Here is a 13,072-nt window from a genome sequence, read left to right as displayed (position 1 = left end):
TAACAAAATACAATTAATAATATCAATATTTAAGGAAATTGGACCATTTAAATTTTACTAAACTCTAGCTGCTTATTAATATATTTGTTATTCTTCAGTGCTTTGCTGTAAGTAAAGCATATGTAGCCATTGGAAGACATTTAGCAACAGGCAATGAATCAATGTAACCTTTATTGCACCATCAAGGTTATGTCTAACTACTGCAACAAAATCTCTCTTATCTCAGTGATAAGAATAGCCTTGATCCTTTCCCTTCTACATCATGACATTATCTGCACACTGTGATGCAGGAACTAGACATTTGACTACAGTAGGCTAATCTGAATTCAGCATAAGCTATTCTTTACTTCTTCCTCACTAGCCATAATATGTGAATGATTAGTATTAAAATATTCAGATTTATTAATCTTTTATACTTACAATTTGGGATTTAAAATCAAATTCTAACTTTCTTTCCACAGAATATTTATTACAAAATATAACATTCATTTTAAAAAATAAACAAAATTTATAAATGATAAATTTACTACATCTGAAAATGTAACAAGTGACAAACATTAAATGATACCAGCTTGGTTGTGAAAATCAATAACTGATTTTTTTTATTTTTTTATTTTTTTATTTAAGGAAGCCATGATCTTGTACATTATGGCAATTCAATAATATGATTTATCCAAAATGTCATATTGTTTAAGTGAAATGTAAGCAAAATGTTTAATTAAAACACATAAGCAATATGAATAGTGTCAGCTGATGTTGTAAAATATAGCATGAAAAACATACAAAAAAGATAACGCTGCATACACAAAAACAACACTGTAAAGAAACTCAATATTAAGAGTCATTTCCTGCACTACAGAAATTCAAAGTCATGTGATTTGGCAGGACTTCAGGGGGTGGAGCATAAACACAGCTGCCAAGAAAGAGGAATTAAAAACAGAGCAGAGTGCAGCTACGAGAACGCCAAAAGAGGAACATGGGCAGCCTCCTTCAAATTCTGCTTGCTCTTTTTATCTCTGTCATAGGTGCCCTATACCTTTTGGGGTCTTTTCGCCGCAGACGAGCTGGAGAACCCCCTCTGGATAAGGGTCCTATTCCCTGGCTTGGTCATGTGCTGGAATTCAGGAAGGACACAGCCAAATTCCTGCAAAGAATGAAAGAAAAACATGGAGATATTTTTACAGTGCAGCTGGGAGGCTTTTATTTCACTTTCATTACAGATCCACATTCTTTTGGCTCAGTGGTCAAAGAGGCAAGAACAAAGCTGGACTTTACTAAATTTGCAGAACAACTGGTTGCAAGAGTATTTGGCTATCATTCCTTGCAAAATGAACACAAGTTTCTACAGGCGTCAAGTACCAAACATCTAATGGGAGATGGTCTGGTTGTCATGACTCAGGCCATGATGTGTAATCTTCAAAATTTGATGCTCCACAACATTGGATCTGGGGATGACAAGCTATGGCAAGAAACTGGACTATTTGCTTACAGCTACAACATTGTCTTTCGTGCTGGCTATCTGGCGCTGTTTGGTAATGAGTCACTCAAAAGTACAGGGACTTTGGAAAAAGCTAAGGAAATTGACCGGCAGCATTCGAATGAACTTTTCTGGGAATTCAGAAAATATGACCAGTTATTCCCAAATCTGGCTTATGGTGTCCTGGGACCCAGTGAGAAGATGGAGGCAGAGCGTTTGAAAAGGCTGTTCTGGAACACACTTTCAGTGCAGAAGATGAGATCTAGAGACAACATAAGTGGCTGGGTACATGAACAGCAACAGGTGAGAGCTGAACAGGGCATGCAAGAGTTCATGCAGGATCGATACATGTTTCTGCTTCTGTGGGCATCTCAGGGAAACACAGGTCCTGCAGCGTTCTGGCTACTTTTGTATCTGATGAAGCACCCTGAGGCTATGAAAAGCATTAAGAGTGAAGTTGAGCAGGTGCTCAGAGAAACAGGACAGGGGGCAAAACAAGGTGGGCCACTAATTGACCTGACTAGGGATATGCTCCTCAAAACTCCCATCCTAGACAGTGCAGTGGAGGAGACCCTCCGTCTAACAGCTGCCCCTGTCCTTACAAGAGCTGTCATGCAGGATATGACCATCAAAATGGCCAACGGACAAGAGTACAAGATCCGTGAGGGTGACAGAGTGGCTATTTTCCCCTACACAGCTGTTCAGATAGACCCAGAAGTTTACCCAGATCCCTTCACCTTCAAGTATGATCGTTTTCTCACACCAGATGGAAGCAAAAAGACTGATTTCTACAAGGGTGGAAAGAAACTCAAATATTACAACATGCCTTGGGGAGCAGGAACCACTATGTGTCCAGGAAGATTCTTCGCTACAAATGAGCTGAAGCAGTTTGTCTTTCTCATGTTGTCCTATTTTGACTTGGAGCTGAAAAATCCAAATGAAGAGATTCCAGGTATTGATATCAGACGATGGGGCTTTGGCTCCATGCAGCCAACTAAAGACATCCAGTTTAGATACAGACTTCGATTTTAAAAAGTTTCATGTTATTTTAATTCTCTGTTTTCATACACTGAAGCTTCAACAATACTTATTATTAGACAGTATTGCTTTTTTGAAAGCTGGCTTTAAAACTGACATGCTCACATTTCCTGTGTATTTAAACAGTGAGATTGCTGGAAAAGGTTAATAACTGTGTCATAAACTACCCCGAGGTGTTGTTTTTGTTATATCTCATAGCCTGAATGTCTCAACAGTTAAATGAGATTTATGTAACTAAGCTTTCAATGTAACTCTGTGTTACACAAAGATCTATGCAAGAAGAAATGTCATACAACATACATAGGAACAAGATATTTTTGTGCATAATCATCTACTTTTTTTAAGCATCAACATATTGTATTGATTGCCTGTGTGCTATTTGAGAGAAAAACAAGATATACATATACATATATATATACACACACACACACACACACATATATATATATATATAAAATATAAAATAAAGACATTAAGCTCCTTGTCTTTTCGTTGTTCCTTATTAACTACACTGAACTGATATTTATTTTCAAAAAATAAATAAATACAAATATAAGGTCAACTTTATTTTTTATTTGGGTGTCAAGTTTGCTATGTTTTACCTTTTTTTGTAGGGATAGTTTATCCCAAAAAGAAAATTATAACAACTTTTATTAATTATAACAGTTACAGTTGCAAGAAAAAGTATGTGAACCACTTGCGGAATCTGTGAAAATGTTAATAATTTTAAGAAAATAAGGGAGATAATACAAAATGCATGTTATTTTTTATTTAGTACTGTCCTGAGTAAGATATTTTACATAAAAGATGTTTACATATAATCCACAAGACAAAAACATAGCTGAATTTATTAAAATAACCCCATTCATAAGTATGTGAACCATTGATTCTTAATACTGTGTGTTGGTTACCTGGATGATCTATGACTGTTTTTTTGTTTTGTGATGGTTGTTCATGAGTCCCTTGTTTGTCCTGAGCAGTTAAACTGAGCTCTGTTCTTCAGAAAAAAATCTCCAGGTCCTGCTGATTCTTCAGTTTTCCAGCATTTTTTTTGCATATTTGAACCCTTTACAGCAGTGACTGAATGATTTTGAGATCCATCTTTTCACGCTGAGGACAACTGAGAGACTCAAACACAACTTTTAAAAAAGGTTCAAACATTCACTGATGCTCCAGAAAAAAACATGATGCATTAATAGATGGGGGGTGAAAACATTTGGAATTTGAAGATCAAGGTAAATTGTATTTAATTTGTCTTCTGGGAAACATGCAAGTATTTTCTGTTGCTTCCGAAGGGCAGTACTAAATGAAAAAAAAAAAAAAAAAAAAGATATTCAAGCGAAATAAGAAAAATTTGGACCTCTTAATCCTGTTCGAAAGTTTTCACCCCCGACTCTTAATGCATCATGTTTCCTTCTGAAGCATCAGTGAATGTTTGAACCTTTTTTAATAGTTGTGTTTGAGTCCCTCAGTTGTCCTCAGTGTGAAAAGATGGATCTCAAAATCATTCAGTCACTGTTGTAAAGGGTTCAAATATGCAAAAGATGGTGGAAAACTGAAGAATTTTTGGGACCTGGAGATTTTTTCTGAAGAACAGAGCTCAGTTTAACTGTTCAGAACAAACAAGGGATTCATGAACAACCATCACACGACAAAAAACAGTTGTAGATCATCCAGGTAATGACACACAGTATTAAGAATCAATGGTTCACAAACTTTTGAACTGGGTCATTTTAATAAATACAGCTATTTTTTTGTCTTGTGGATTATATGTAAACATATTTTATGTAAAATATCTTACTCTGTCCTGAGTAAGATATTTTACATAAAATATGTTTACATATAATCCACAAGACAAAAAAATAGCTGTACTAAATAAAAAATAACATGCATTTTGTATGAACTCTCTTATTTTGTTAAAATTTTGCACATTTTCACAGATTCTGCAAGTGGTTCACATACTTTTTCTTGCAACTGTATATTTATAATATTGGCCAGAAAAGGTTTGGAATGACATAAGGGTGAGTAAATGATGACAGAATTTTCATTTTTAGAAAATATCTTTTAAGGTATGTCTCTATATAGACACTTAAATTCACCTATCCGAAGAAATCATTGAAGCAAAAAGTGTGACAACTAGCCTTTTAATTCTCCCTTATAATTTGTCTACTCATGAAGGTAAAAGCTTCTAACTTAAATTGTATTTATCTTTCTGTCTTCTCTTACAAATATTCTAAGGATTATTTATATTGATAAAAACTGCCTCATCAAAGTACTCATATGGGCCTAACATGCAAATGCACTATATTAAGCATCAGTTTTATAAGGAAGACAGTTTAACATGTTGTGTTAACATTATTTCTGCCTTTTATGGGAAAAGTCACTTTAAGACATTCTTCTGTTTTGTTTTGTTTTGTTTTGCTTAGGTAGGAGGTATGAAGCTTCAGATAAACAGGAAGAAACTATGAGTGTTGGGTCAGTTTATGCAGGCAGGCAGATAAATGGTAAAAAATCCAGCATAAACCAGAATGAATTCTATGTTGGTCCCGGCTGGTTTATGCTGGTTAGTGCAGGTATAAGGCTGGTGTAGCTGATGGACCAGCATATTCAGGGCTTAATTTGTGACAGAAAAGAATTAAGAAGTAGAAATGCCGCTACAAAGTGATCCATGCCATGTTTTGGCGATGATCTACCTGATTTGATTGCTATTCGTATTTCCAACGCATGACAAGCAACTTATAGAGAATATATGCTGCCTATACAGGTGCTGGTCATATAATTAGAATATCATCAAAAAGTTGATTTATTTCACTAATTCCATTCAAAAAGTGAAACTTGTATATTATATATATTCATTATACACAGACTGATATATTTCAAATGTTTATTTCTTTTAATTTTGATGATTATAACTGACAACTAAGGAAAATCCCAAATTCAGTATCTCAGAAAATTAGAATATTACTTAAGACCAATACAAAGAAAGGATTTTTAGAAATCTTGGCCAACTGAAAAGTATGAACATGAAAAGTATGAGCATGTACAGCACTCAATACTTAGTTGGGGCTTCTTTTGCCTGAATTACTGCAGCAATGCGGCGTGGCATGGAGTCGATCAGTCTGTGGCACTGCTTAGGTGTTATAAGAGCCCAGGTTGCTCTGATAGTGGCCTTCAGCTCTTCTGCATTGTTGGGTCTGGCATATCGCATCTTCCTCTTCACAATACCCCATAGATTTTCTATGGGGTTAAGGTCAGGCGAGTTTGCTGGCCAATTAAGAACAGGGATACCATGGTCCTTAAACCAGGTACTGGTAGCTTTGGCACTGTGTGCAGGTGCCAAGTCCTGTTGGAAAATGAAATCTGCATCTCCATAAAGTTGGTCAGCAGTAGGAAGCATGAAGTGCTCTAAAACTTCCTGGTATACGGCTGCATTGACCTTGGACCTCAGAAGACACAGTGGACCAACACCAGCAGATGGCACCCTAAACCATCACTGACTGTGGAAACTTTACACTGGACCTCAAGCAATGTGGATTGTGTGGGGTGGTGGAGGAATGCTGATAAACTGTCAAACGAACAGAGGTAGGACTGTTGTATATATACACCTCTTGTTGTTTAACTGAATGCTCTTAACTCGTGTTAATTAGGTTAATTATCTGAACCTGCTCCTCCCGAACTTTGTTAATAAAACATCATATCTTGTGGGAAACATCTCGGTTACAAAGGTAACCCTCGTTCCCTGAGGGAGGGAACGGAGACGTATGTCGGACAGACCGACGAATAGGAATCTCGCTAGAGAGGCCAATCTACTTCGAGTGTAACTACAACGAGCCAATGCACATTGGCATGCAATCATATGCATCAGCTGCTCGCCTCGCAGCGCGGGTATATAATGAGCAGCAGGTGCGTTGCATCTTCAGGTTTTCGCTGAGGAGCCGAGCCAGATAGGCGGCAGCATCAGCGGGGTACAGCGACTGTGGCGACGGGACGTACGTCTCCGTTCCCTCCCTCAGGGAACGAGGGTTACCTTTGTAACCGAGACGTTCCCATTCAGTCGGTCACGTTCGACGTGCGTCGGACAGACCGACGAATAGGAATCCCTACCAAAGCACCACAGGAGCTGCCCCCTTCCAGCGCTCTGTTGTAAGCCACCTGAATCCCCTTGCCTAAGGACGGTGGGACAGGGCTAACACAGAGAGTGTCGATCACTGCCAATGCAGATGGGGGCCCGTCCACACCCCTGACACTGCATGCCCGTTGTACGTGGCACCCCAGCCTGTGGCAGAGGCATCTGTGAATACCACAGCATGCCAAGACACCTGCTCTAGGGGCACTCCAGCCCGAAAAAACAAGGGGTCCGACCACGGGCTGAAGGCTTGGCGGCACTCCTGAGTAATTGCCACCCGGAACGTGCCGCGTTGCCACGCCCATCTCGGGACCCGGCTGTGAAGCCAGTGTTGAAGCGGTCTCATATGAAGCAGACCGAGCGGGGTTACTGCCGCTGCAGCTGCCATATGCCCCAGGAGCCTCTGAAAAAATTTCAGTGGAACCGCTGTCCTGCCGTTGAACGTATTCAGGCAGTTCAACACCGACTGAGAACGTTCCTCTGTGAGGCGTGCTATCTGTTCGACCGAATCCAACTCCATACCGAGAAAAGAGATCCTCTGCACCGGGGCGAGTTTGCTCTTTTCCCAGTTGACCTGAAGACCCAACTGGCTGAGGTGTCTGAGCACCAGATCCCTGTGTTCGCACAACTGATCCCGGGACTGTGCCAGAATGAGCCAGTCGTCGAGATAGTTGAGGATGCGAACACCCTGTTCTCTCATGGGAACAAGGGCTCCCGCCATGACCTTCGTGAAGACGCGGGGAGACAGGGCCAGCCCGAAGGGTAGGACTCTGTACTGATATGCTCGACCTTCGAACGCAAAACGCAGGAATGGCCTGTGTCGCGGAAGAATCGAGACATGAAAGTACGCGTCCTTCAGGTCGATCGCTGCAAACCAATCCTGGGGACAGATGCACTCGAAAATGCGTTTCTGCGTGAGCATTTTGAACGGTAGCTTGTGAAGGCTAGTAGTAGGGACTGTAGAACCCTGACCTCATATCGGCTGGAGGGACTGGTTCTATCGGACAGCGATCTCCGCACGCAAGACATGGGCATCTACATCCTTCACTGTAGTGAAGAGGACGCCCCTGAACTTGGGGGGACGCCGGGGCGAACTGAATCGCATAGCCGAGCCTGATGGTCCGAATGAGCCAGCGAGACGGACTGGGAAGTGCTAACCAGGCACTCAGAGACCGTACAAGCGGGACCAAAGGGACCGCAGGCGTACCCGCAGTGAGGCAGCGAAGTGGAACACAGGGACGCGGCCCGGGGGGCTCTCTTTGCGAGGCGGCCCGAAGCGGCGTCACAGTGTGGTGTGCAACACTTACCTGGTTCCACGGGTGGACAGAGGGAGCAGTCAAGGCTTTGGTTGCCCGCTGCTCGCTGCTGTCCGCTGGCGACAGAAGAGGGGGATGAGAGTAGTGAGGTTCTTGCCCTCCCACTGCTCTCCGAGCCCTCTTCAGACCCGGAGATGAAGGAAACTGCTCTTTTATTGACAATTTGGGTACTGCTGGCTGTTGGGCCAGCGGCGGAACAAAAACAAAAGGAAACAAAAGATTCTCCACCTGGCCCTCCTCCGGGGGAAGGAGTGGTGCGGTCACCATCTCCCGAAGAGCAGTCCCATCCATCTCCGGGTCGCCCGTCCTAGGGCCTCTTGGACTTGGCCTTGCCGCCCTTCTTCTTGGGGGCGGGCTGGATGGGCTGGGCACCCTGACCGCGACCGGCTCCACGGCGCCGCTTGGATGAAGGCTGCTGCTGGGGCGCGGGAGCGGGGGTGGCCGCCGGAGGGCGCCCTCGGCGACGAGCAGCCTGAGGAGCTGCGGGCGGTGGAGGTGCAGCAGCTGACTGCCTCGGCAGGATATGACTGATAGCCTCAGACTGCTTCTGTACAGCCGAGAACTGCTGGGTGAAGTTCTCGACCGCGTCGCCGAAGAGGCCGGTCTGGGACACAGGGGAATTAAGGAACCTGACTTTGTCGGTATCCCTCATGTCCGCAAGACACAGCCAGAGATGGCGCTCCTGGACCACTAACGTGGACATCGCACGACCCACTGACCGCGCCGTGACCTTCGTCGCACGAAGTGCGAGGTCCGTCGCGGCACGAAGTTCCTGAAGAACTTGTGGATCATGACCACCCTCGTGCAGGTCCTTCAGTGCCTTGGCCTGATGGACCTGCAGCAACGCCATAGCGTGCAAGGCAGAGGCGGCTTCCCCACAGGCCTGATAAGCCTTGCCGGTAAGATCCGACGAGTACTTACAGGCCCGGGAAGGGAGAGACGGCTCCCCCCGCCAGGTGGAGTTAGGGCACAGTTGCATAGCAACGGCCCGTTCCACAGGGGGTATGCGCGTATAACCCTTAGCCGCCCCGCCATCAAGGGTGGTGAGGGAGGAGGACCCACCGACACGGTTTCGGGCAGTAAAAGGTGCTGTCCACGTGCCAGTGAGCTCTTCATGCACCTCCGGGAAGAAAGGAACTAGGGTGGGGGGCTGAGAACCAGCCCTGGCCACCCCGAGAAACCAATCATCCAGCCTCGAGGGTTCGGGATACGGTGGAGGATTCCACACGAGCCCAACCCTGTTGGCGGCCCGGGCAAGCATAGCCATCATTTCTGGGTCCGAATCGGGCACAGTTGTCACTCCCGAAGGAGGCAGCTGTGCCGAATCATCATCCCCCGAAGTGTCAGGCTCACCCTCCGATGCAGCGATCGACATCCTATCATCTTGGGGAGCTCCGAAGGATACGGATGGTACACACCTCTGGGGTGGTCCACCGCGCTCCCCCGGCAGCTCTACTGGCTGCGGAGTGCAGGAGGGATGAGGGTTCCTAGGGGGTTGGTTCCCCGAAGGAAGCGCGCTCACCGTGATCCTCAGATCACCAGCACTGAGGAGGATTGGAACGAGGCAACGGCACCGGGACTCCGCCCCTTTGCAGGAACTGGAGTCTAGATCGCAACTCCGAGATGGTCATTTTCCCACAATGGGTACATGACTCATCCACAAACGCCGCCTCAGCGTGGCTTAAGCCCAGGCACGCGATGCAGCGTTGGTGACCATCCCGCCGTGACAGGTAACGACCGCATCCAGAAACACACAAGTAGAGCGACATCTTTAAAAAGACGCGAATCTACTTGTGTAAGCTCTTTTAGGGACTAACTCTTCAAGTGCCGAAGCACGCAGGGGAATGGTCGCTGCAACACAGACAGGGAAGAGTGCAGCCTGTCGTGTGCACTCTCTCTTTGAAGCCGCTCTCTTACCAGCTGTTAAAACAGCTTTTTAGCGCCCTTAAAGCGCACCGTTTTACCAGCCGTGAGAACGGATTTCTCAGGAGATGTTGCTCACTCGGCAAACAAAACAAACGAAAAGAGAGACCGACCCCGCTGCAGTGCTGTCCGCCTGCACCAAAAAGAGCAGTCGAAGAAAGGGCTCGTCTTTTGTCACACACTCCGTAGAAAACCATACGGTTCGGCTCCGAAGCGAAAAGCTGAAGATGCAACGCACCTGCTGCTCATTATATATCCGCGCTGCGAGGTGAGCAGCTGATGCATATGATTGCATGCCAATGTGCATTGGCTCGTTGTAGTTACACTCGAAGTAGATTGGCCTCTCTAGCGAGATTCCTATTCGTCGGTCTGTCCGACGTACGTCGAACGTGACCGACTGAATGGGAACTGCCTTGTTGTGATGTAGCCATTGCTTTGAAGATTGTTATTTGTGTTGTTGGACATCGTTTTTTATTAAATGCTGTGAGGAGATGATGTAGAAGAACTGAGGAAATATCTAATATAGGGCCTTAAATGGCCACTATGCCCATACACAGTTGTGGTGACAAAATCAGGTCCTCCTTTGAAATCGAGTCACAGTTAGGACCCCAAAGGATCCCAGTGGCTCAAATTACTTTTAATAGGTAGGGGAAACTTACTGGGGATGGTTGTAACATTTTTGACATTTCTGTCCGAATCTTGGAGTTCTTTTAAGCCAGTTTAAGCCAGAATAGAGGCTTAAATTGTTGTGATGTAAAAATAATTGGTAACACTTTAGAATAACTCACGCTATGAAGCATTAGTTAAGCATTAGTAAATAGTTAGTTCATCATTTATATGAATATTATTAATAGACATTAGTAAGCAGTTTATAAATGCACCTATAAATGCTTTGTTCTTGATTTATAAGCATATCTATAATGTGTTTAATAAATGTATTTTCATACTTTATTAATGATCAATTTATAATTTCTAAATTATGTATTATATTATTTACAAACCAGTTATTTAGGAGTTGTCAGTGGTTCATAAGATCATTTATAAAGTGTAAGTAAATGATTAATAAACAATTTAAATGTACATTTATGTATCTTATTATTTAGACATATAGTAATAGTTACTCAGTGTGTTAATAAATGCTTTATTAATACATATTCCTACTGTAATTCATGATTAATTCAGGTAATTATAAAATATTTAGTAGTTGTCAGTTAACTATTTTTGTGAGCTCATCTAAAGTGAGGACTATTCATGCCTCGTAAAGCTTTTATAAAGGAGATTTAAAGGATACAGAACATAGAAATATTTATTTCAAGGAAAAAAATGAAACTTTATGATGGGTAACTTGATATAAAATTAAAAGTAAACCTCTGCCATTTCACAGAAAGTAAAAATCCTTGTACTCCTCCAGAAAACATAACTGTGCAGTAAAATGAAACAGCTTTTGCAATCTGATATAAAAATACATTTCTGTAAAGTGTAAACATTGCTGAATAAAATTTTACCAGTGCCAACACTGTATTACAGGAGTGCCAAAATACAACAAATAATGTTTTTATAAAACATTAATAATGTAATAAAATATTTCACAGTGTCAAACTACCTCAGTACTATCTTTAAAACATTAGAGAACAGCAGTGCTGAGCCTTTAAATCTCCTTTATAAAGCTTTACGAGGCATGAATAGTGCTCACTTTAGATGAGCTCACAACAATAGTTAACTGACAACTACTAAATGTTTTATAACTACCTGAATTAATCATGAATTACAGTAGGAATATGTATTAGTAAAGCATTTATTAACACACTGAGTAAGTATTACTATATGTCTAAATAATAAGATGTATAAATGTATGTTTAAATAGTTTATTAATCATTTACTTACACTTTATAAATGATCTTATGAACCACTGACAACTCCTAAATAACTGGTTTGTAAATAATGTAATACTTAATTTAGAAATGATAAATTGATCATTAATAAAGTATGAAAATACAATTATTAAACACATTATAGATATGCTTATAAATCAAGAACAAAGCATTTATAGGTGCATTTATAAACTGCTTATTAATGTCTATTAATGCTTTATCAATGATGAATTGACTGTTTACTAATGCTTAACTAATGCTTCATAGTGTGCAGTTATTATAAAGTGTTACCAAATAATTTTATATAAATCTGGAAGATTTGTAAATTGTATGCTGTCATATTTTGTGGTGGGATGTGTTCACTGCGGTTACCTCCCACTTCTACCATGTTCTGCACCAGCTGAAAGAGGATGGGCATCTTGATCTGTCCAGCAGTCTTCACATCTTCTGCTGTCACTATGCCTTCATCCCACAGCTCCAAGCCCATCTCAATATATTTAGAGATGGATGGGACAACCATCCTCTTTCATCAGAGGGCAACCTCTCTCCTAATCAGCTGTGGCAACTGGGGCAGCAGTACCATTCACAAGAGTGTGATGAGGTAGGCATGTGGTTTAGTTTTTTCCTTTTTTTAAATCTATTCGTCTTCTTCTTCTTCTTCTTTTTTTTCTTACTAATGTATCTTTTCTTACAGAATCTACAGATTCCACAAATAGATTGGGAAAGCAGCGGTCTTATCCCCATTGACACAAATTCTAGCATCCAGGTTCCTGAAATTGTATAAAAGACACAAGTCTGTTATGGTTTGCTACTACATACCAAAAGGGGGCGCTAGTATACTCAAGTGTGAGGTATAAATCCAGGTATGTAGTAGAGGAAGACAGATTTGTTTGAGCTGAGGGAAGCATGGCTTACCTGCTGCATCATCTCAAATCAAGATGTCCTGATTGAGAAACTTTTGGTTTCCTGCTCAATCGAAGATATTATTTTGTTTTATCTGTGCAGGGTAATTCCAGCAATGTGTTTTCTGATGTTATTTTATGTATTTTCATAGCTATTGCATTTGTGTTTGCGATCATGCCATTTTTCTAATGTTAGTTCATCTGTGTTTTTGTAGAAGGACTTCTTGAACATTGTATGTGAATTATGGTGCAATTCATTGGAAGCAGAGATCAAGTGGATTTCTGTTCTATCCTGAACTTTGTTGGCATCGTTTGTGTATCCTGTGGGATTTGGCACACAAGGATTAAGATCAACTTCTTTCTATATGATTTTTTGATGGATTTTTAGGGGATTATTCTTCTTCTTGGATTTTTCTACA

At 42.0% G+C, this 13,072-nt stretch overlaps 1 protein-coding gene across 1 annotated transcript; it reads left to right on the top strand.

Annotated features, from left to right (window-relative positions):
• The first annotated feature begins 926 nt into the window (after positions 1–926).
• On the top strand, positions 927–2,999 carry LOC127504066 (5-beta-cholestane-3-alpha,7-alpha-diol 12-alpha-hydroxylase-like). The gene has a single exon (XM_051878417.1). It carries the CDS (start codon positions 977–979, stop codon positions 2,507–2,509), a length of 1,533 nt encoding a protein of 510 aa, XP_051734377.1. The 5' UTR covers positions 927–976; the 3' UTR covers positions 2,510–2,999.
• Positions 3,000–13,072: the final 10,073 nt, after the last annotated feature.

The sequence above is a fragment of the Ctenopharyngodon idella genome, chromosome 2, assembly GCF_019924925.1.
Source record: "Ctenopharyngodon idella isolate HZGC_01 chromosome 2, HZGC01, whole genome shotgun sequence".
NCBI classification, from domain to species: domain Eukaryota; kingdom Metazoa; phylum Chordata; class Actinopteri; order Cypriniformes; family Xenocyprididae; genus Ctenopharyngodon; species Ctenopharyngodon idella.
The sequence above is the reverse complement of the archived record's forward strand: the minus strand, read 5'-3'. Positions and strand labels throughout refer to the sequence as shown.

What these genes read in the sequence shown, in the direction of transcription:
- LOC127504066 (XM_051878417.1), top strand. Translation starts at nt 977, where the DNA reads ATGGGCAGCCTCCTTCAAATTCTGCTTGCTCTTTTTATCTCTGTCATA.